This window comes from Sinocyclocheilus rhinocerous, unplaced genomic scaffold (assembly GCF_001515625.1).
Source record: "Sinocyclocheilus rhinocerous isolate Xijiao unplaced genomic scaffold, SAMN03320098_v1.1 scaffold504, whole genome shotgun sequence".
Lineage (NCBI taxonomy): Eukaryota > Metazoa > Chordata > Actinopteri > Cypriniformes > Cyprinidae > Sinocyclocheilus > Sinocyclocheilus rhinocerous.
The window spans coordinates 1,126,221-1,151,176 of NW_015645076.1; the positions used below are offsets into that span (position 1 = coordinate 1,126,221).

The window sequence follows — 24,956 nt, forward strand, 5'->3', positions numbered from 1 at the left end:
GAGAGAGAGAGAGGGTGAGATACTTCATGATGCTGACAGTAAAGGTAACCACTCTAAATCCACCGACAAAGACCAAACTACATGTATATAAAATTCCACAAAATAATGTTTCATGGCTTTCTTTTATTTCTTTTAAACACTGCAACGCTTTAGTAAGGTTATAATTCTTAATAGTTCCGTCCTTTTTATTTTAATTTTTAATGTCATTTTGCAGGTAACTTTTAAGATCATCTCAGCAATTCTACAATAAGGCTACAATTACAGTTACAATTACATCAAAAATGGGACTTCAAAATACGAATTAGTCCGTTTTCCATCAGTTCCATCAGCACCAAATTTCATGGATGTATGTGGATTTACATGAACCTAGTCTATGGTGTAAAGTTTGACAAAATATTTTTGGTTTCTTATCAAAGTATTGTTTTTTTAAACTTACCTCGTGTTGAAACTGAGCTGAAGGGTCGTCCATGTCTTTCAGTTGATGTTGAAGGACTTGTCTGATGGAGGACTAATATAAGCGTCAGCAAAGCATATTTCTGAATCAAATCTGACGACACGCGTGTGTAACAACCACCCAGACGGGACTCGCCCACAATATCCACCAACCAATCAAACAGCAGATAACAAATATGAACATTGACCCGCCTACTACAAATCATCGACCAATAATAACTTTCAACTCAACCAGACATGCCTTCATCACGTTACAACATATTTACAGTCTTCTTTCCTCATCAATAATAATGTTGATGAAACAGTTTTATCTCGAGTCTTCACAGTCACAAACGAAAAAGCACAAGTTTACCTCCTTAAAGGGGTCATATGATGCGATTTCAATTTTTTCTTTCTCTTTGGAGTGTTACAAGCTCTTGGTGCATAAAGAAGATCTGTAAAGTTGCAAAGACTAAAGTCTCAAATCCAAAGAGATATTCTTTATAAAAGTTAAGAGTCAGCCACGCCTACCTAAAACGGCTCGTTCTAACACACCCCCACATATCTACATCACTATGTGGGAAGATTTGCATAACACCGCCCAAATGTTCAAGCAAAGAAAGAAGGCGTAACTTTTATCCTCGCTGTAGTATTGTTGAGGCGGGGCATAGAGGAGAAACAATAATATACAGTATGTGGAAAATAATGTTTTTTTTTAAAAACCTTAAACCGCATAAACACATTTCATTACACCAAATACACAAAATAATGTTCTTTTTAGCAACATCATATGACCCCCTTTAAAACGCTACTTTGCTCTGATTTTCTGGAGGATTTTGTTTTGATTAATTGTTCCCAACCTTAAACATGCACAGTGTACAATGTAATACATTATAAAATAAAATGTACATAATGTATTTAAACACAACTTCAGATGAATCATACATTGCCCGTCTTTCAAGAATTCCTTCCCCCTCGGCTTTCAACACGCCACGAAATGTGACAGGTAGCTGTGATTAGCGCCATGCCCACTCTAAGTTACCTATGCCAAGGGTACGAGCTCAGAGAAGAGTCTCCGACGAGCGCGTTCATGAGTACCCTACACGTTCACGTTTGGCAGCTCCACGTCGACATTCCTTTAGCGACGGAGAGAGAGAGAGAGAGAGAGAGAGAGAGAGAGAGAGAGGCAATGCATTCAGTCTGCTTCAGCCAGGAGAGCCACCGGTCAGCCGTGAGGTAAGCAGACACTTCACAGTCCAGAATGAAACTTTCATTAGTGGATTTGGCCTCTAGTTTATGTTTTTGGAGGTGATGCAATAAACTCAGAAAAGCGTGCCATTCAGTCTGGCTCAGCCAGGAGAGCCGCCGGTCAACCGTGAGGTAAGCAGACACTTTACAGTCCAGAATTAAACTCTCATTAGTGGCTTTGGCCTCTAGTTTATGTTTTTAGAGGCGATGCATTAAACTCAGAAAAGCGTGCGCACTAAATTATACTGTTTTAGGCAGTTCTTAAAGTGATGCCAAGCTTAAACTATTTTACAAAGGAATTTGAGAAGTTTTGGATACAAAAGCTGAGCATCTAAAATATGGATGACTGTTGTTTTAAATACGCTCAGCTGTTCACAAATTCACATATAGGCCAGTATGTAGGCTACACTGTAGAAAAATTGCTTCTGAAAACTGAATTGGTGAATTGAAATGTTACACATTAGGAGGAAAAATATATGTGTGTTTCCATATATTGCACATATATTCTTGGATGTTTTATTTTAATTTTTTTCTTGTTTCAACTTGCCAAAATAGACCTTTGTGGGTTGTATAAAATAAGACCTCCTTTACAGGCTGTGTCAAATTAGGATTCTCTTAAATATTGTTACAACAGTTTGAAGTTGTTAATGCATGGAGACACGTCAGCTTATTCTAGAGAGTGGACATAAATTCTAACACGCGTTTTACTTCCCAGGAACCCCTAGAGCTGATTGGTCCTCAGTGGGCAACCTTCTCAACCAAGGCAACTGCAAGCGAACTGACTGAAGCCCAAATGATTGCAGTAAATGTTTGATTTTAAAGACTAATCTAGAATTCAAAAAGACGAAAATGCATGCATAGGCTTCGTCTGCCAAAGTTGCATACCTACACAAGTTAACATGCACATATGGACACACTTATACAGAGAAACACACACATTCGAACATGGCTCCTTGGGGAAAGTTCTGTGGTCCACTCTGGCTGTGTGAGTGTGTGGTCAGTGCATTACAGAACTTTGCTTTGGAAGCTCCACCCATCAAATCTCTATTGATCCCAGAGAAAATAAAGGCTTGGTTTTTACGAGTTTCATGACGGGTTTGAAGTGTATACTTTAACATGGATTAATATGTTTTTTGTTAACATAATTTTGTTAGTATTTCAGATGTTGACATCAAATTGACTTTTTAACCGAATCCCTCCATATTTATAAAAATATGTAATTTAGTTATTATAAAAAAATATTAACAGCATAAAGAACAATATACAAAGAAGACATGCAGTCAACAATGAATGATGACGTCATCATAATTCAATGATGTCATCATAATGATTTTATGATGATGTCATCATAATTCAAATTACCTCCATGGTTAACAGCTTGCAGATTTTGGAACTTATTAAATCTTCTATCTTTTGAACAAAGTGTTTTGTTTTTCTTATTTACCCTGTCAAGCATATTTTCACAAGTGTGAAAGTATACAATTTTGTTTTCTTGTCTTGTAATATTCTGTTGGAACTCAAAATGGTTAATATTGCTAAGTGCTGCTGGAACTAAAAAGGTTTACGTAACGTTATACTTTGCAGAAGCCAGTCAGTCAGTCTCACAAATATCATGTCATTTGGTGAATTCATGGCACACAATGTATTTAAAGAGGCTAACCTCTCACAGTTTTTTAATGTATTGCATCAAAGAGACTAATCTGCTGACTGTTATGAATGTTATCCATGAAGCCCATAAGCAAAATAGTGTTTGCAGTTGTTAAATATGCTGCATTTAATGCAGTATGTCGTATTTGGCTGCAAACTTCACCAACAACCATTAACATCAATTTACATCATTTTGTAATTTCAAAGATTGTGGGTTGAATTTATATGAATTTCCTTTGAATTCTTACATTTTTCACTATTTTTATATTATTTTCATATTCATTCATATTTTTGTCTTTAAATATATTTTTAAAAAGTACAAATGTTTCACGTAGTCTCTCAATTAACAGATAAGAATAATAATAGTAATAATAAGAATAATAAACGTCTTTATTAGCCAGTGTGCATGTAAAAGACAGTTTCATTTACATCATTTTGTAATTTCAAAGATTGTGGGTTGAACTTATATGAATTTCCTTTGAATTCTTACATTTTTCACTATTTTTATATTGTTTTCATATTCATTCATATTTTTGTCTTTAAATATATTTTTAAAAAGTACAAATGTTTCACGTAGTCTCTCAATTAACAGATAAGAATAATAATAGTAATAATAAGAATAATAAACGTCTTTATTAGCCAGTGTGCATGTAAAAGACAGTTTTGTAACTGTAACTCTTCTATTTTCCACCTCTATTTTTATGGAGTCAGGGTAGATTTATATTTCTAAATATAAACCACGTTTGTTACAATTGTGTGATTTTCCAAATATTATATATTAGGAACTTTCACACAACCCGCAGGCTTCGTATGAGGTAGTTGGTTAGACAATGTGACCAGCTGTGCACTTTCTGAAGAGACTCGGATCTCTGTTTGGACTTTGTTCTTTGATGTGTACTGCACGTAGCCTACCTAAGTATAATGTTCAAGTCCAATCAAAGCTGAGGCTGATAAAGACAGTTGGGCTACGCAATTAATTTATATGTGATCTTCCAAACTTTACAGATAGCACGTCTTTCCTGGTAACTTTTGTCTGAGGAGATTTAAGGTAAAATACTCATTAAAAGAAAAAATGAATTATAGCTGACTGCTGCCCTCTAGTGGAGTTCTGTGTCCTCTGATCCCTCCCAGCGCATGTCTTTCTTATCTCAGTTCCTGTATCAGACACTTTCACCTTGAGAATGTTGATGTAATTAACACAAAATATATATTTTTTAAATTGCTTTATATATCTATTACTCTTACATCTTCACAAGGCCATCCCTGTGTTCACAGCCCGCTCATAAATTGTATGTCAAACAAGAGAAGTGAAACGATACTGTGTTTGTAGACACTGTAACCCTAACACACTGCTACATCTTCGACATACATGATGTGACAGAGGTTCCTCTCAATGACAAACACAGACGAGCAGTGTACTTGCTCTATTTATGTCAGGCATAAATCAACAAGATATTCTATTCGTAAAGCTTTAAATAAACAGGATATAACATAGCCTACATATATTTATATTAAATGTCGCAGCACCGAAATTACTACAATAAACCAAAAATGCTAATATATTTCACTGGTGTATTGTAAACGCATGGATTATATTTTAACCAAACGTTTATTCAAACAACATTTAACCTACCATGAATAATTAATACAGAATATAGACAAATTTTAGGCACCATGTCTTACGTGTTTCAACAATAGTGCATGTTGATTGTGCAACCTTTATGTTCAATTTAAAAAAAAATTTTTATTTTTAATTTTTTTTTACAAAATATCGTTGCGTAACGTTCGGTGTCCTGTAGGTGGCGGCATATATATATATATATATATGACTCGGATCTCTGTTTGGACTTTGTTCTTTGATGTGTACTGCACGTAGCCTACCTAAGTATAATGTTCAAGTCCAATCAAAGCTGAGGCTGATAAAGACAGTTGGGCTACGCAATTAATTTATGTGTGATCTTCCAAACTTTACAGATAGCACGTCTTTCCTGGTAACTTTTGTCTGAGGAGATTTAAGGTAAAATACTCATTAAACTACCCTTATGACCTTAGTACCCAGGTCACAACCAGTACAGGCTAAAGATGAAATTAAGTGTCCATGCTTATATCCATAAATGATAGTACTTTGCTGTCAGTTCTAGAAGATCTATATCTATAATTTGGATGTAATGAATCTGAAAATGGAGAACACAAAACATTTTGTTCCTCAATTGTCAAAATTAATAATTGAATCTGAGAGCACTTCAGTGGTATTCAATTTGCAATATAATTTTGTTCAATAATAATGTTATAATTTATCTTTTATAGCAGTGCAACAGATGGTCAGTTTCCTGACATGAAAGCTTCAATATTCATGGGAGGACCAATGCTCCCATTATCTATCAGTCAAAACACCATTTATATTGAACTATGATCATGATTAAATGAAAAGAAAAAGCAAACTTTCTAGGAAAGTTCTAGGCAAACCATCATGAAACCCTTGATAGGTATGCTGTAACTTTTTACCAGGACATTGTCAGAACTTGTCCTGAGATTTCTCAAGAGATAGAACAGCATACCTTACGCTTTATATCCTGAGTTTAAAGGTCTCAAGCACAGTGTCATCAGAGTTGTCTGACTCCTTAAGTGTCTGCTTGGTACATTGAGGATTGAAACTCAAAAGCTAAAACTGAAGATATGGTGAGCTATCACTAAAGCGCACAAACAGAAACCTCAGCAGGCAAGCGCATTAGAACATGAAAAGCTAAAAGAACAGACATGACAAAAATCTAAAAGAACAGACATGACAAAAATTTACTATTTTTACCGTTTTATTTGACAGATCAAATCCATCTGATACAATTAGTTACCAATAAGCATGCTGCTTGTTCAGTCACTCATTGTGATCTAAATACTTTAAGAATTCAGTACAATTTAATAATTTAATGTACAATAGCTCCTGTGAAACCAGGGGGCAGTTTTCATTCCCTCAGTGGAAACACTGGAGATCCGCAGTAACTCGACTCATTTTAACATTACTTGGAAAAACAAAGAAGTGGAAATCCTCACTGCTAAAATGGACTGGCATTAGAAGCATGCCACATGTTATAATGAATAATCCTGGCCACTTGATCGGTCACACCATTCGAATAGATACTGTTAAAGACATTCAAAGCCAAACTACAAACATTTAATTTAAATATTGCGGTCTTCCCGTTCTCTAGCTGTATTATGATGTGGCTGACTTTAAGTATGCAATAAGGTCTGCCCTCTCGCCCTTCTTCTTGATCCCAGCAAAGATCATCTTTGTGCCTGGAATGTACTTCTTGGGATTCTCCAAATATTCCATCAAGGCTTCTTCACTCCAGACAATGCCTGTGAAAAGAAAAATTTGATAAAGATTGTCATTACATCTAATTGTGAAAAGCACACACACTGCTTTTTAATCAGTAAGCCTAACCTTTGCTCTTATTGGCATCTGTGTAGGAATATCCCTCTGCCTGACCAGTCTTGCGTCCAAAAAGACCCCAAAGATTTGGCCCCACTTTGTGCTTGCCTCCGTTTTCAACCGTGTGGCACTGGGCGCACTTCTGGACGAAAACCTTCTTTCCCTTATCAACGTCACCCATATTTACCTAGAAGAAAAGGAGATGTGAAAACACTGCAGAAAAGCATTTGAAGGGTAAACGGTTTAAAAGCACAGTCGACAGATCATCATAAGGTCATTCAAGAATGGAGCATCTACATGCTTAACCCATGAGCTTCAAGACATAAATCGACCAAATTAAGCTCTACAGTTTAGAAGATTAGTTCATAGAGAAGTAAAGCATCCGCTGTTGGTTTCTAGGTAGATGGTTTAGGTTTCCTTCGACATCCAATCTCTGTCAACTCGTATCTGTAAACATCTCGCAATTAAGATGTTCATCCGATGATAACCTTAAATCGCCTTCATTAAAAGAAGCCTTAATCACTGAAGTATAGCTCGTTAGGTACCCGCCTGTGAGAACTAGCTTATCATTAATAAGAAGCCGGATCGGAGTTTGTGTGACAAAATCCCAATTTAACTTAACAAAAGACTCTCAGATAAGCTTTACATGTCTGAAGAACACCGCAAAAGTCGTAAACCGGCGTCAGATCCACGTTGCGGAAGCGAACAGCTAGCCACATCTGCTTAGTTTCCCCACAAAGCATACTTTCCCATGAACTACTGAACGTTTATTACCGCTCAATCTGTTCTAATTACAAAAACACAGAGATTGATATTAAACCCTATATATTCCTCCCTTCACATACAACTGTTCTTGAAGAGTACCGGTTAACTTACGCAACCTTACGCCATCCTTCCTTAGGACCGCTTCAAAATCCTCCTTTTCGTTTAAATAACACATCTGTGATCACCAACACAGCGAACAAAACACGTCGTGGTCGGGTTGATTATATTACCTTTCAGACCGTGTGAGGAAGCTCCTTGTCTTGTGGGATGTGGTACTCTGTTCGAGCCTGTCGGCGGACCGATCCTGCAACAGGGCGAAAAAGAAAGGTCACTTCATTTTAGAGGCGCGAGCGGGCTCCGGTATTTGACGTCACAGTCATGCGCTGCGTGAGCCGTCACGTGCCTCTTTCCGACGAATCTGGTCGCGGTCCCGCAGCTGTTCGCCTGAAGATCCATCTATGGAGTTGTGACAGTCGGTGCCATTAAAGAGATAATCGATTAGATAAAGTGGAGTTCAGAGTCTGGACGTGTAAATGGAAGGGATGGAGAAAACAGAGAGTTTGACCTTGGCTTCTTGTCAAACTTACATTTTTAATAAAATGACTATATTATTTCCTAGTTATTGTCAGAAAATATTTTATTTTAAACTGACTTTTAAATTTTAGGATCTACAGACTTTTAAATTATATATATATATATATATATATATATATAATTCTATATAATGATTAATTTAGAAACTATCGAAGTTCATTGAAAGGTGTGGTTAACAACATTAACGAGCAGTTTTTATATCAGCATATAGTATATACTGTTAATTAACACATTAAATTTACGTTGCACCTTGTAACAAGCCTCACAGCATTACTCAAGCTAAAGCGCCTCCAGCTCTGTGAACATGTAGCCTATAATACGACTCTGACGTAGCGTCACATGAGCGTTTGACTGCGTGACAGGAGTTTGATTACACAGCGGCACGTATCCATTCGCACGATTCTTGTTCGTGGCAAAATGAGCACGAGAGGTGTTCAGAGGACTTGATTTTCAAGTTATCTGTTGTTTCCCCGTCAAGACTTGAAGCCGGCAGGTGACTCACAAGAGCTTATAATTACGGTGGTTTACACTCACGTGACTGAGAGGAATGGCAAATGTCAGGTCTTGCCAGACGTACATAATATATATATATATCAGGGTTCCTCAAATCTCGCCCTGGAGGGCCAATGCGCTGCTGAGTTTAGCTCCAACCCTGATCAAGTACAATTACAAATACTGAGATTTGAAGTACACTATAAGTGCACATTTAATACAGTTAAGCTCACTTTTTTCTCACAAGAGGGATGAACAAAACCCAACAACCTTGTGTCTTAAGAGGGCCATGATATGTAATACCCAACCTGAAAAAATACACTAAACAAAACACTACTAACAATAACAACATGCATTATTCTCTAAACTCACACAAATGCTATAAGAGATCTTTGTTCATATCTTTATTGCTCAAACTGCTACAACACTAGAACAAACTTTCTGGCTGTAAGCCTCTGAACTTAATTCACTGCTGCCCTTGTTACCAAGACAACAAGCCAACTGTAGACTGTTTCCATAGCAAAGGACTAGTAACTTGTCATCATTACAGGGTTGGCCAGTTCACAAATAGCTCTCTAGGGAAACCTAATGTAATATCAGTCTATTAATAAAACAACATCTGAGATCTAGGTGTTGATTCTGTTCTCAAAGACTGTGAAAGAAAGGCTGTGAGAGACACTATGAGTGTATTGTCCTCTTGCATGACCTTTAGTTATTTATAAACCAATACAATTTTTGTCCATAAATTTTTTTTCTGGCATTAAAATTCAAAAAATCTTAAACATTTCTCACATTGCTTAGAATATCAATCTTAGGTTTTACATTGTTACAAGTTTTGCTTTCAGGCCCAAGAAGCTCCTACTGTAGATTTAAAGGTGACTGTGTCCTTCCTATATTATTCCCTCGTGTTCCTCGCTGCACTTCCTCTACCTCAAACACATTTGATTGTTTCCTGTGCTGTCCTTTCCTCTCAAATGTTGCTGTTTGCAGAAGGGCAGTGACAACCGTATAGGCTTAGATCTCCATACAACTGCTGCTTAAGTGTAGAACTGTATCGTAATGTGCTCAAAAGTATTGGGGTAAATGGTTGCCAGTGTCAAAATTATTTTATGCAAGAGTGCGCTCTAGCGGCTAAGTGTAGGAACTGCAGCATCATATCATAATCATAATGATATAATAATGACATCATAATAGCTTAATTCAAATGTTTTTTTTAAGAAACAGTTACTACAACTTGTGTTTCATTAATTAGTAAATTATTAATTCATTCAATCATTCATTCTTTCTCTCTCTCTCTCTCTCTCTCTCTCTCTCTTTTTTGTTGTTGCAGTGCCTAGTTTAATGGTTTCAGTGTTACAGCTCAGAATAGTCACTAGTGAAGGTTCTTGTGGTACCATCAGCCAATCAGCATGCACTGTCATGTCAGCCTTATCATAATGTTCATGCAAATCTACATAGCATTTACAATTTTGCTTAAGAAACAGTGCCTCATGTGCCCATGAACAAAGATACAATATTTAAAATGTTCCAGTGCAGGTGTAGTCTTGTTGAAGTTACCTGGAGTTAAAATATCAAATATCAATATTTCAAAGGTGAAAGGTTAAAAGGTCTAAGCCACAACCAATATTTGCATTATTAATCTAATGTTAAGCAGTAAGGCACCAACACCTAACTAGATGTGCAAAAACAAACAAAAAAAAAATTAGGTTTGGGTGCCAATTCATTTATTAGATGAGAATAAAGCAAGACAAACACAGTTAGTAAAATTAACTATTGATAAATATACAATTTCTTTCTTTCTTTCTTTCTTTCTTTCTTTCTTTCTTTCTTATTAAAGGGGTCATATGATGCTGCTAAAAAGAACATTATTTTGTGTATTTGGTACTCCAACGTGTGACGGAAATGTTACGCTCCTCACCATTCTGTGATGCCCTGTTCGGCCCGAGCAACGATTCAAAAACATTAAAACCCATTATAAATGAGGCATTCGTTGCATCCAGTGGGGACATAATTATGGATTATAATGACTTATACTGTCTTTTTAAGCGTTGCGTTGCATCGCGCGGCGTAAACATAAAACCATGCAAATGCAGAATTTGTGATCGGAGAAATGACAAAGTAGTTTCGCTTTCACAACGAAGCACACAGCGCCTTCACGACATGGCGGTGGCGGCAACAACAATACTACAGCGAGAATAAAAGTTACGCCTTCTTTCTTTGCGTGAACATTTGGGCGGTGTTATGCAAATCTTCCCACATCATGACGTAGATATGTGGGGGCGTGTTAGAACGAGCCGTTTTAGGTAGGCGTGGTTAACTCTTAACTTTTATAAAGAATATCTCTTTGGATTTGAGACTTTAGTCTTTGCAACTTTACAGATCTTCTTTATGCACCAAGAGCTTGTAACACTCCAAAGAGAAAGGAAAAATTGAAATCGCATCATATGACCCCTTTAAACCAAGATGGTGTGTAATAGCAATAGCACTTTCTCAATTTGAGATTCCCTGGATCTCCTTGCTCATGGTTATTCAGTTCAGATTCTTTAGAGCGAAGTCCTAAGCCCTTCACTAATGACTATCCAAAAACAAAGTGTGCATATGTAAAATATCATATCTTGAAATTTGTGAAAATAACCTTGACCCCTGGCATTTACACTGTTTAACTTAAAGAGTGCCAGCAGAGCACACAACTCTCAATATTCTTTCAATATAATCTCAGAAAAAAAGGTACAAAGCTGTTACTGGGGCAGTACCCTTTCAAAAGGTACTAATTTTAGGCCTGCACGTTAATATGTACTTTTAAAGTACTAATACCTACCATTTAGGAGTAAATAAGTTACAAGATGTACCTTTTAGCTTTTGTACCTTAAGGTACTGCCCCAGTGACAGCTTTGTACCTTTTTTGTTCTTTAGTAACTTTGCTCTTTAGTAAAGTGTTTTTGTGGGTTACATATGTAATTTAAACCTTTTTTTTGGCCAGTATCTAAAACTGAATAAATGAGAACTGAATTGAGCTGTATATTGCTTTTCTGCAAGTAGGGCACTTTAAGTGTAACATAGACTCACCATAACCACATACATAACATAGTACTAACTGTGACCACAGACAACTGAGCATAAATGTCTTCTTCACAAACTAGTAAGGGGGTGAGAAACCAAAGGATGGAATAGTTCATAGTGAACAATGTTCTATGTTTATATTCTATGTTTGTAGTTTCTAAATGTATTTCTCATTTGGCTCGCCTCGGTTTTTATTTGAATGTTACATATATTTTGTACCTAAGCACACGACTGAAGAGGGTGAAACTATTTTGTTGTGCAGATGTTTCTAACACACAAAACTCAAGTCAGTTATTTCAGAAAATGTATATTTATTCAGTTTTATAACATCTCAGACAGAGTAAAGAAAATGAATATTTGAAAGAATTTCAACCATGAAAGAGGATTATGTTGCTAACTGATTTTCCACATATTGGTGGATAGTTAGCCTTAAAGATATCTCATTTTTGAAAGCATGTATAATATACAGTATAGACATATTGGTATTGAGAACAAGATATTGAACACAAAATGGTTATATCATATAACAAAGAGTAAATGACATTTCTTCTCTCCTAGAGCAATGAAAAACAAGAAGTGAAAAGCTTATTGTTACAAAGCAGGAAGTTTTTGTACAGTAAGTCACTAGTAACACTGCATAGCAGAAATTGTAGTATGTCAGTATATGTCACCATACAGTCCTCCACAGGCAGTTTGCTCTGAATGGAGCTATGAAGCGATTTACCACTATGTAACAGAAGTAAATTGGCAAGACATTTTTGTTGTTTTGGAATCTGTTCCTCAACAGATAGGAGCGTTCAGGGGGAAAACGTTGTTGTGGTTTCCGTATCCAGGCCAACAGAGGATCTTCGTTTACCGCAGTGGGTGTACATGAGGTGGCTCTTTCTGATACATCCCAAGTCTTTCAGTAGCTTCAGGAGATCATTGCGAAACTTTACCCCAATGAAGGCATACAGGAAGGGGTTTATGCAGCAGCGCAAGAAGGCCACGGCTCTGGTCACATCCAAAGCGTAAAGACGAATCTTGTCCTTGTTGCAATCCGTTGTGTCCTGAGTGGTCACTCCCATGACTACATTGTAGGGTAGTTGACTGAACACAAAGACAGATACCACTGCAATGATGACCTTGAAGGCTTTATTCCTCTCAAAGTTCTTGGCTTGGATAAGGGTCTTGATGATACAGATGTAACAGAACCCCATGACAACCGTTGGAAGTATAAAACCCAGGACCATCTGACTTACCAGCATCCTAATGCGGTAGGCTTCATAGTTGTTGCCATTTGCTGTACAAGTTCCATTGATGTTGACTTCAGAGAACACCATGTCGGGTACTGAAAAGATCACTGCCATCACCCACGTTACTAGAGAAGACACCTGTCCATAAAAGACTGCACTGGAGCGACAGCGATGAGCAGAGACGGCCTTTGTTATGGAGAAATAACGATCTACGCTGATGCAGGTGAGAAGGAACATGCCACTGAAGAAGCTGACCTTGTAGATGGTGAACATGGCCTTGCATGGATACAGACCCAAATGCCACTTGCTCATGAAACTAGCTGCCCAGAAGGGGAGAGAAATTGCAAACAGCAGGTCAGCCATGGCTAGATTGAGCAGGTAGACGTCAGTCATTGTCTTCAGCCTCTTGAAGTAAAGGTAGGTTAGGATGACCAGAAAGTTTCCCACGAGGGCCATGAGGCAGATGATCGTGTAGATAGTGGGAAGGAACCATGCACGGAAGGAACGGTTGGAGCCTCTATCGCAGATGAATTCAAGCTCGCTGTAATCCACGGCCTCTGTGGAATACTCAAACTCTGATGTGAAGTTTTCTCCCACATGGCTTTCAGTAGTCTCACTGGACCAGCTTTTCTGAAATAAAGGTAATGCAAAAGCTTCATAAAAACCTCTCAAGGAATGAGTTACTCAGCAAAAGGCATCATTATCCTATACATTTACAACCTCTAGACAGTCTAAATCTGTACATGATTCCTGTTTAGAGATTAACTGTGCTCATGAAACTAGCTGCCAAGTGTTTGAGAAACCCATTCAACTATACAAGGTTGGATTCAAAACTAGATGTGCAGATAAACAAGTAGTCCTCCAGAAGTCTGATGAATAGTTCTCACAAAAATGGAAATTCTGGCATCTTGTTCCAAACTCTGGTAACACTTTACAACAAGGTTCCATTTGTTATACATTAGTTTGCATTAAGAATGAAAAAAATCTTCTAAAGCTACTGAGCTAACATGAACTAACATTAACAAAGATGAATAAATACTGTCTGTAACAAGTGTATTGCTCATTGCAAGCTAATGTTAGTTTAAGCATTAAATAACGTTAACTAATGGAACCTTATTGTAAAGTGTTACCGATTTACTTTTTTTGTTTATCATACAAAAGATGTCAGAACGACAGCCTCAGTCACCATTCACGCTCACTGTGCGTTCACTGTGCGCAATGAAAGTGATTGGTGACTGATGTTTTCATTTACCCTCAGATTCTTTTGTGTTCCACAAAAGCATGTCAGTCATACAAGTTTGGAACTATGAGTAGAGTGAATAAATGATGACAGAATTTTCATTTTAGGGTGAACTATTCTCTGGACTTAGAGGTTAAAATGAAAGGTAAGTGCAGTTTGTCTTGGTTTAATCCATGAATTACCTTTATGTGGCACGACCACATCAGCAGCAAAGGACAAAAAACTGTCAATGAAAAACGCAATGTATCAGAAAGTGCACAAAATTATAGATTTCATTCATAGACAAGTAAAATGTTTTTAGAATAAAATAGAACTATAGATACTTTTTCTTCTTTGACCAAATTCGGTACATTTTTATAGATTTGTACAGCTATTTGATCAATTTAACAGCGTAATTCAACAGATTAATTTCTAGGCTTACCGGTAAACGCATGCATGGTTTAAGACTTTCTCTTGAATGTTTCGCCAGGACTGCTAACAACACAGTGATTACGAGAGCTCTGCATCTGCTGTGTTAAAAAGGTGAAGAGCCACTTTTAACTCTGAAGCCAAGACCAGAGGAAAGGGTTTTCACCACAGCCTGCACGGTGTTTCAAGAAAAACAACTTCATTTCTTACCTTTGCACAACCATAAAATTGTGCCTATTATATTCATCCTATTTTAATTACTTACCAGCTGATCATTAAATTAAACCAACAAGTAATAATTTAAAACAAAATGCATTATCTATTTGTAATCTTTTAGTATTTTCACTGTCTGCTTATAATTTATTTTTCTAATTTCTTAAACATTGCATCATAATAAGTGAGTTTTGACAATATAGGCCTAATAGTCATTTATTAGATACTGATACACTACAGTACTGTGACACATGGTAAAACTGCTTTTATACAATGTGACCCAAGTGTTAATAGGGTTAAAATTTAGATGTTTTATCTTTATTATGATGACACAGTTATAATTACTTACAAAAAAAGAGATTTATTTGATAATAGGAAAGCATGATTTTTGTAAGTGTCGTGTCACAGCACTCCTGGTTTGCTCTGACTATTCTGTAATGTTTTACAATGGTTTACAAGTTATGTCAAAATCCTGAACAGAAGTGCAGACTATAAATGAGCACATGCTATAAGACAACAATTTATCTAATATGCTTTCCCCCCCTCTTCTGGTTCTTTAAAGCTCCCTGTCCTCAATCACTGGCAACACCCCCACAGTCCCCTCCCCAACAAGTTTCAACTCTGCACAGGTAGACGCACTGCTGCACGTGTGCAATTGTGGGTTTGTGTGTACATTGCTGCCAGGAAAAGAGGCCTAAGCAGGAAGACGTGTTTCGGCCACAACTCAGGTGATTTGCGTGGTGAAGGCACTGTTCTAGTTAGCTCACTCAAACTGAATAAACCTCATTGGTACAATCACCTGTACACTTACCTGTTTATACAGAAACCATTGGTGTTTGTGGGGATTTTTTTGTTTTGTTAATGACTGATAAGTGGCCTTAAGGTTGAACTATATATATATATACACACACACACACACACATGCATGCAGTGGATTAAAAAATATTATGTCATAAAAATTAAGACTAAACAAAAAGGTTACACTCAAGATAATCTGGGCAAAGGCAAGACAATTTGTATTCTTTAAATGCAGGTCATAGACTGTTTGTAGCTATCAAGCTTTGAGTTTAATCAAAGAAAGATCAAAGAAAAAGAGAGAGAGAAGGAGCACACATCCCCCCACCCAAAATCAGAAAAGAAAACAACACACCAATGAAAGTTCCCTTTTCTCAAACCACCCCTAGTAAAAAACAAACCAATGCATGCTTACACGGAACGTTTGCCAAAGTGCACGCAAGCATGTGCACTTTAAAACAGTGGCCTATGATCACTGTTAGATATATCTCTATATCTGTATGTCAATTCATAGAAGCTTGAGAGGAAGAGTTGACTGTGGTTTTAATAAAAAACAGGAAGATGTAACCTATCAAAACTATAATAAATTATCTTGGTATGTCAAATGTTGGAGATAAGATGGTTTGATAACTCGAACCTGAGAAACCTGAGAAACCCGAGAAACCCAAGAAACCCTCGATCGCTTTACTGATTTTAAGGTAACTTGTTAAACCAATTAAGTATCAAGAAGATCTATGTCTTTATTAGGTATTTACTATCTATTAAAATAAAGAAGGATTTCTTTTGTGCATTTAAATTAGTTGCAAATTACATATTCATTATAGAATTCCAGTATACAAACCATTATTGGATGTGAGATGAGGCAACGCTTGCATAGCTGCTCGTTAGTAGTTTACGGCCGCCAGCATCTCTATTATGTTAGCAAAAGCATGTTAAATGCTTCAGAATTTGCAAATTAATATTTTGACTACATTGTATGAATACATTGAATATTTACATATTATGCATAAAACATTTTAATCAGAAGAACAACCAAGAGATGCAATATACTCCTTAATGTTGTATCATGGATGTGAGCACAAATGATCTTTTCTATTTTCACTTCAGTCCAAGTTCTTAGCTATTCACTAGACATAGTCTGTTAAATGTAGTAGAGTTCGTGTTTTCACAGTTAGCTAGATAACCTTAAGAGACCTCAGACCGTTAGTCAAACTACTCACTGGTGTGAACACGAAGCCAGGCTTGTCTGTACTGTGACACATGGTCTGTTTCCCTCACCGTTGTGTTCCTCTCAAAATTAATTGTTTATATACATGGATGTAACAGTGAAATTCCCCTTTATCAGGATGTGTTCTAACTCTTCTGGGAAGTTTCTTAGTCATGTCTTCGCTTAATCACGTATGTGAAAACATTAGGTTATTTTTTTTACTCATGAAACTACCACTCAAATTCTCCGCTTGAATCTTTTAGGAAGTTGCATGGAAAACAAAACCTTGCAGATCCGCCAGACATTGACATCAAGCCTAAAATAATGTTCTCCTTTAAAGAAATGTAAGAAACAAAGTGCAATTCTAAAACATATATCTGCCTAGAAAATACAACTGCACTTCAAACAAGAATGTAGAAGTCTTGAAATTCCACTCCAAAATGTTCTGCTCAGGAATACATTTAGTTGATTTTAGTTTTCTTTTCAATGAGACGGTGGTATGATTGAAAGCAACAATACAGCTAACCTACAGAGTAGAAATAAGATATCTGATGAGATTGTGGTTAAGCACAAAAATTTAACACGGAAATCATTCTGGGTTGGAACAAGAATCACATTTCAAACAGATCAGTTCAGTCATCTAACCACAGTGTTTTTGTCATGTAAAGTTGCTACCGTGCCATTCCCCTTCAGATTCCATTGTCATTTTAAATGGTCAAAGACAAGTTTTTAAGGTGCAGAATTCACAAGCTTCCATTAGCCAACTACTCATGAAACCTATAGTGATGTTTGTCATTTGGTTCCTCTGTGCTCTTCAGGCAAATCAAAACACTAAATTCCAGTAAAACACACACACACACGTTGGGTTTTCATGTTTTATGGGGACATTCCATAGACGTAATGGTTTTTCCTGGTATTCCTATTCTTGTGGGGACATTTGGTCTCCATAACAAATACCAGGTACACACACACAGTGAGATAGCATGTGTCTAAAACATCTTTTATTAGTGTTCAAAATAAGTCAAACCAACTATAAATGTCAAAAGAATTGGATATTATGATATATTTTTAAGGAGATTTGAAGATGGTTGTCAATAACTGCACATTTCTTATTCCTATAGAAGGCTAAATTATACAGATACCACATTTATCCATTCACTAATATCAATTTGTGTAATTTTTATGATTCTTGTCTGCAAAATGGACTACAATGTCCTAAAACAGCATGCACTTACTAAAAAATAATGCAGATACACAACATAGAGTAAGTATTGTGACAGGATGTTTGGAAAATGTGGTTACTGCAATGTTCTGGTTTCTTGTCACTTTTTTTTTTATAATCAGCTGTAGTTATTATATACTGCTCATTGGTTTTCTCCAGAATGTGATAGAAAGACAAACATTCTTCTAAATGTCCTTGTTCAGAGTCAGTAAATTCAGCTCTTTTTGATTTTGTTGGTACGCTATGATGTTGTCAGACAATTTTAGCTAAAGCATTGATTTCAGACACCTGTTCTCTTACTGAAGTGATAAATTAGATTAGAAGTTTTAATAGCCATTGAATAACTGTGTCTAGCTGGAGTCACTCGCTTGGAGAACCAAAAATCAATCCTGTTGATAGAACACGGTTGTAAAGGGAGACTGTCGGTATTGAAATCCAGTGACTTACTAGACAAACCCAGGTCCATTTCTGAAAGTGGCCAGAGAGGAAGCCACTGAACGATCTCTAAAAAGTGTGGATGAGGTGAACTGTGTCGATGAGAACACCACCGCTCTCTAATGCTAATTTAGCCACCACTGCTGACCATGCTGGCTGAAATATCTCCGTTTACATCCAAGCCAAGCTTTTGCAGGTCCAAGCCCATACTGGCCAGCACCTGGAGCAGAGTCATCTCCTGTTGTGTGGCCTGGTCAATCAGGGCTGGACAGGTTGGATTGCACTGTGGCCACTGGCAGTTATCAATGAGATGAAAGGGACAGCCCTTTAGAGGCGTTTTACTGTTCTTTATAGCCTCCTGAAGACTTCTGTCCCAGCACTGCAGAGCACGAGAGAGTGACGTCCCCTTGATCTGGAAATCCATCCAATTACTGAAGGAAAGAAAAATTAGACATTAGACCTTTACTTTCTGAATGCATGTTCTTGGTCTTATTGTGAACGATTCTTTATTGCACATTATCAAAAAATCGCAATACAATAAATTCCAGATAGATAAAATCAAGTGCTCTCTCTCATTTAGCATTGCCATCACTGGAATAAATTACTTAAAATATATATAAATAGAAACCAGTTATTTTAAATGGTAAAAATATTTCACAATATTACTGTTTTACTGTTTTATATAAATTAATGAGGCCCTGGTGAACATAAAAGACTTCTTTCAAAAGCATCTTAAAAAAAAATCTTAATTATTCCAAACGTTTTACCGGAAGTGTATATTAATAACTTCCAGAATTTCTCGAATCTTTTGGAATCACAAAATGAACTGTGGTCAATTAATTTACCTATAACGACACTTCCAGTTTCTGTTAATATATTAGCTATAATATATTATTAACAGAAAGTGGTAATGTTGATATAGGTAAATTAATTAACCACAATTCATTATGTGATTCCAGATGTTTGAGGTGATCAAAATAAAAAAATCTTGATTTTAATTAAGTTAGGTAATTTATATCACTATGAAATATTAATTATATATATTATATTAAATATTGTTATACTAATTATATGAATAATAATCTAAGTCATTCTGCGTCCCCTCGGAAACTTAGCTGACAACTGTCTCTGTAGCAAGTTGCTTTAGAAACAAGCTTTAACTAAATAGCAGTTTAATTAGCAGTAGTCTAATCAGTCTGTTTATAAGCAGCTATAGCTCTGCTGTAACTTTGACCTCATCATGTGTTTTGCCATGGTTCTCCTCACAAATCATCTGTCCCAGTGCTCTCTCAGCTGAGCTCATAGAGCGGCCATTAATTAAGTGTGAAATCATGAGGTGACATTTTGGTGACACCTAGAATGCATCATGATGGACGAGTGTTCAAATGCAGGCGTATGAGCTCACCCATGAGGAGTGTGTCTCAGGGTGCCTGCATGTCCTTACCTTTTGGTAATCAAAGTGTGGGAAAGACAGGAGGGGGCAAACACGGCCCTAAAACAACATACAGCAGGACATTTTTAATACACAGAAAATAAACAGCCTTAAGCAAAAAAAAAAAAAAAAAGTTTAAAGGGGTCATATGATGCTATTTTAAAGATCATTATTTTGTGTATTTGGTGTAACAGAATATGTTGACGTGCTTTAATGTTCAAAAAACACATTATTTTTCAAATACATTGTAATAAGGTTAAATTGTAAATTACTTTTGCTGACATGATTTTGACATGATTGTTCTTTCTTTTTTTTATTCAATTTATTTGTACAGGGACAACGCACAACAACAGTGTTGTGCCAGAGTTAGCTATAAAGCTAATTTGCATCTGCAGTCCCTGTTCAACTATTAGTAACTATTTAGCTATTCTGGAGACATATTTGGCTAGTTTAAGTGATATACTACTATATTAATGCCAGTTATTTACTCACAAAACATCTTTGAAAGAGCTTTTAAACTCTTTTCCCAGGTTCTGCATGTAGGTCCACTGCTGCTCTGAGAGCGATTGGCCGCCCATATAAATATTCTCCACTCGTAACTGTTCCTCATCAAACAACCACTGCACTACAAACAGTGGAGCTAAAAAGAGACATATCCTCTGTTATTTTAAAGGAAGTAAGTCTTATGAACATCAGCCACTTCTGTAAAAATGTTTTCATTCATATCGCACAGATGGCACACCCTCACCGGTTATGTAGGAGTACAGTTTATGTCCAAAAAAGCATTGCCATTCCTCGCCTCTTTTATACTGCTGCTTGCACTTTTCTGGAACAACACCACTCCACAACCTAACAGAGATATAATATCATCAAAAAAATAATAATGATCTAGCAGTGCATTTTGAGATTTCATTTATGTCTGCAGGAAAAATGTATAGGATGAGTTATGCACTGAAGACGAAGACAAACGCCTAATCCTAAGTATAAACAATAACATTAATACTTGCTTTAGAAAAAAACACTCATGTACTTGAAGGTTTTTTTTTGTCATCCCTTGTGAAAATGAAGCGTGCTTAATTATATCGAATGTGTGTAGATCAAATCTCAAAAGCATACTTTTAAAAAAATCTGTACTTGCAGATAATATTATATTAATGAAATAAAGGGCCAAGTAAGCAAACTTAAAAAGAGTACATTTTTATGAATGTTTGTTAACACTTAAGTATTTTTCTAAAAAGTGCACTTTATAATAATGTCAAATTAAAAGTTTTACTTTAAAGTACATTTTAAATCATTTTTAATACTGTTTTGTCATATTTTAAAGAAGTACATTTATTTTTATATACTAAAGTACTTATTTTGATGTACTAACTGTGCTAAAGCACATGTAAAGTACTTTATTAGAATTTTTACTGTAGTGTGTAATTCGATATTACATTTAAAGTTACATTACATAACTATATTTTAAACTTATTAAACTGCAACTTCATAATTTTAAATGTATAATTACAAATATATTTAAATACAAGTTTCATAGAAATGACATTAAATTCAGCAGTACACTTTAGCCATATTTAAACTACAACTGAAATAATTGCATTTCATATAAATTGAAACTATAATACATTTTGGTAACACTTAATTTTACAGTCTCCTTGTTACACAGGTTACATGTACTTATGGTGCGTTCAAGTCATGTCGGATAGATCGTATTTACGAGTTGAACGCACATGAACGCCACCACAAAGTCGTTATTACGAGTGGGAAACTCAAAATTTTCTTTAAGCCCCGAGTTTCCGAGTTGGGGGCGTGTCAATGAGAAACATGGCGGAATCAATGGATGCAACGTCTGTAGTTGACGGTAAATTTTTGTTTAAATTGATAGTTTAGTTGTCCTTAGTACGAACGTCCCAGGAGGACTTGAACGCAGCATTACTTATTACTAAAAGTAAAAAGTAAAAGTACTAATTACTAAAAGTAAATTAGGCATAATTACATGCAACTAACTGTAAACCAAACCCTAATCCTAAGACTATAGTAAGTACATATTAATTAATATTATTCACTACTTCAATGTATAATTATACTGTAACAAGGACACCTTAAAATGAAGTGTAACAAAATTTTCATTTAATTGTAAATAACATGCAGTTAAGTGTCAGAAAACATTTAAGTATACACACTTCACACTTCATTTAATTGTAAATAACATGCAGTTAAGTGTCAGAAAACATTTAAGTATACACAATTCAGTTCACACTTAAGTATATTCTTTTAAAGTGTATTATTTCCATAGTAAGTACTCTTCTTAAAAGTATGCTGAAGTATACATCTTTTTAGAAGGGATGTTATGGTTATTGCTAATGCAATCAATTAATTTAAAATGGATTTGTGTAATACTGAAACTGTAGGCTAATTTAAGTTGTGACCAAAACTACATATTCATTATTCTTGTAAATTGAGATTAGCATGCACACTTTACCGAAGTCCTTTTTTTATGGCATCCACAGGGGTGCAGGAGGCACTGTCTGGACAATCAGGAGCTTTTTGCTGTTTACTCTCCAGAAACCAGCCTGAGTCAACAAGGCCGCGCACCTGAGCGTCTGCACCCAGCTGCTCCAGAAGACTGGACACCTTATCAATGTTCAGCAGGACACCTGCTCCCCCGGCACTGCAGGAAAGAATAAATAATATTACCCAAAATATTACCTCAACCCTCAAAATCTAGTTTGTCAAACTAGTGAACTACAAATATTGTTCTGAATATCAAATGGCTTCAACAAATGCTTTGGAATAACCAACAAAACATGTTGCTAACATTGGAAGAATCCTCAGAGCTTGTTTTACTTCCTTGGCAGGACATATATAGATATTATGTCATTGTCTATAGCATTACAGGCTGCAGTAAACATTTTTTATGGTAGACAACAGGATGTGCTGAAAATAGTGCTTCAGTCAGTGTTGTGGTAAAACTCAAGGGGTGGTCCATGGACGGGAATAGGATTTCATGGTTCTCCAGATGGCTCTGTTTCAATTGTTCATAGCATCTTGTTATTAGATCTCAATATGCAGCAACAGGTATAATGGGGGTCTAGTGTTATATATGTTAATAAGTGAATTCAAATCCAGTTATGGGATTTATAATAGCTATGGTTCTTGGATTGAGGAAACAAATTGCAGAGCAGCCACAAGTATAATTATCTAAAGAAACAATTATTATTATTATTAATAATAATTATAAAAACTCCAAACAATTCTTCAAGGCCAAACAGCAAGGAAAACTCTCTCTTTTACTATAAATGCATCCCATCATTTAAGAAACATGCAAAAATGGATACAAACCAATGTCATAACTATTTTTTCTCCAGACTAAAACAATTTGGTAACATAGCCAGAGATCTCACCTAGTTCCTGCCAACATCACAACTTTGGCTTGTTTCAGTCCTTTTTGGACAAGATCTTTGATCACCTCCCGAATGATTTGAAATCCCATGAAAGCATATTCTGTGGTGGAATAAATAAAATATAGAGTCCTAATTTTGGTAACAAAAACCGTTATAGTCTGAAAAATGTACCTGTTTCTTTTCCCTGTTTGGACTTTGATGCTGCTTTGTTACCACTCCACACATCGCTTGAACAATAGGGAACAAACCTAGTCACATTAGATAAGAGACGTCAGACAGGTAAGTCAGCTATGTATTAATTACAAAGCTTATATAAATATCACTAGGGCTGGGTAAAAAATATAGATATCTCAATATTAATCGATTCTCATTTGTACGGAACGATATCTAATTTTAAATCCCAAGAATCGATTATTCTAGCCTGTTTTCAGTTAATGGACCGAACGTTGAAGGGCACTTCCCATCCAATATATAAGCAATATATAAGCATTGTGCTTTGGTACTTTTAATATGAAACAAAGTCTCAGATTTTAAATTCTGTCCATTGTATTGCAGTATTCAAACAATAAATGCGGTTTTGGCGTTGTTTAATGTGGAGTGACAGATCGCTGTAGCGCCTCAGTTCAACAGACGCGGTAGCGGGAGGCGCACGTGAACTGATCATCTCCTCCACATTAATTCCAGTTTCAGCACAAAATAAACATGAACAAACATCCGAAGGTAAGTTAAAAGAAAGAATACAACTCTACAATCCGTATCCTGTCTCATGTAATCGCTCAATTACGCGCAAAGAGGTCAATATAACGGCTTGTAAACAATGTCACGTAGCATCACATTTACCTCAGAAAAACATATTAGGTGACCATAAACTCATTAATCAGATAGAAAAATAAACTGTAGAGAGGGGCATTTTGCTAAATATATGCACCATATAACATATTCATTATAAATTTTACTGTTCTTCAATGTTTAATTTATGTTTTAATAAATCCATCAAATTTTTTTATGACAGCCACCAATGTTTATATTAAAAAAAAAAAACGAATTGTAGAAATATTATTATGTAATTGTAACTTTATTATTTAAAAAACTTCATTAAGTGTAATTTTAACAAAGCAGTCAATTTTAACCTTCAATATTATAGTAATGTAGTACCAACTGACTCTCATGTATATTTTAGTTGATTTTTTTTCCTTGAGAAAATTTGGCATGTACTGTACCTGATATATATCCAAAATAATCGACATTGAATCGAATCGAATCGGTAATCGAATCGAATCGCAAGCTTGTGAATGAGAATCGAATCGAATCGTGAAATTTGTGTCAAAACCCAGCCCTAAATATCACTCTTGAATTTTTTTAGATACTTACACAATATTGGCATTATACCAGTGAGGATTTTCATCAACTTGTGTTGATAGTAATCCAGTCCCTGCAAATAATCAGAGAGGTGGTTTTCATTAAGAATCACTTGAGTATGGCTTGCATGACTAGCTAGAAGATAGCAAGATGTGTTGTTGTGAGTCTGGTTAATATCAGCCTACCTTTGCGCGTCTGTGGCCAGTCAGTTGAGCTCATCAGACGGGGGATAGTTTTGTATCTGGAATCGCAGGTCTCTTTGTTGTAGCAGCACCAGCCACCTAAAAGAGATAATTGGAATTAACTTCACATTATCCATAAAAAAACAACAACTTGCAGTA

General features: G+C 36.0%; 3 protein-coding genes and 1 pseudogene across 3 annotated transcripts in view; all 4 read right to left on the reverse strand.

The window, feature by feature from the left end:
- Positions 1–543, reverse strand: part of LOC107705524 (nuclear factor erythroid 2-related factor 2-like) — a 9,121-nt pseudogene extending 8,578 nt beyond the window's left edge.
- A 5,908-nt stretch (positions 544–6,451) lies between these two features.
- On the reverse strand, positions 6,452–7,881 carry LOC107705574 (cytochrome c-like). The gene is made up of 3 exons (XM_016508895.1): positions 7,750–7,881; positions 6,767–6,941; positions 6,452–6,681 (listed from the first exon to the last, which is right to left on the reverse strand). Exons 2-3 carry the CDS (start codon positions 6,933–6,935, stop codon positions 6,536–6,538), a joined length of 315 nt encoding a protein of 104 aa, XP_016364381.1. The 5' UTR covers positions 6,936–6,941; positions 7,750–7,881; the 3' UTR covers positions 6,452–6,535.
- Positions 7,882–12,129: 4,248 nt separating this feature from the next.
- Positions 12,130–14,639, reverse strand: LOC107705525 (C-C chemokine receptor type 7-like). The gene is made up of 3 exons (XM_016508831.1): positions 14,562–14,639; positions 14,323–14,363; positions 12,130–13,530 (listed from the first exon to the last, which is right to left on the reverse strand). The coding sequence occupies exons 1-3, from the start codon at positions 14,575–14,577 to the stop codon at positions 12,463–12,465; spliced, it is 1,125 nt and encodes a 374-aa protein (XP_016364317.1). The 5' UTR covers positions 14,578–14,639; the 3' UTR covers positions 12,130–12,462.
- A 3,084-nt stretch (positions 14,640–17,723) lies between these two features.
- The window catches only part of notum2 (notum pectinacetylesterase 2), an 8,890-nt gene continuing 1,657 nt past the window's right edge, over positions 17,724–24,956 (reverse strand). The window contains exons 3-11 of the mRNA XM_016508832.1: positions 24,801–24,896; positions 24,628–24,688; positions 23,428–23,504; positions 23,257–23,356; positions 22,335–22,523; positions 20,601–20,701; positions 20,345–20,492; positions 19,865–19,912; positions 17,724–18,851 (exon numbers count right to left, since the gene is read on the reverse strand). Of these exons, the coding sequence (XP_016364318.1) occupies positions 18,551–18,851; positions 19,865–19,912; positions 20,345–20,492; positions 20,601–20,701; positions 22,335–22,523; positions 23,257–23,356; positions 23,428–23,504; positions 24,628–24,688; positions 24,801–24,896 (1,121 nt within the window). The 3' untranslated portion in view covers positions 17,724–18,550. The remainder of the gene's footprint in view (positions 18,852–19,864; positions 19,913–20,344; positions 20,493–20,600; positions 20,702–22,334; positions 22,524–23,256; positions 23,357–23,427; positions 23,505–24,627; positions 24,689–24,800; positions 24,897–24,956) is intronic.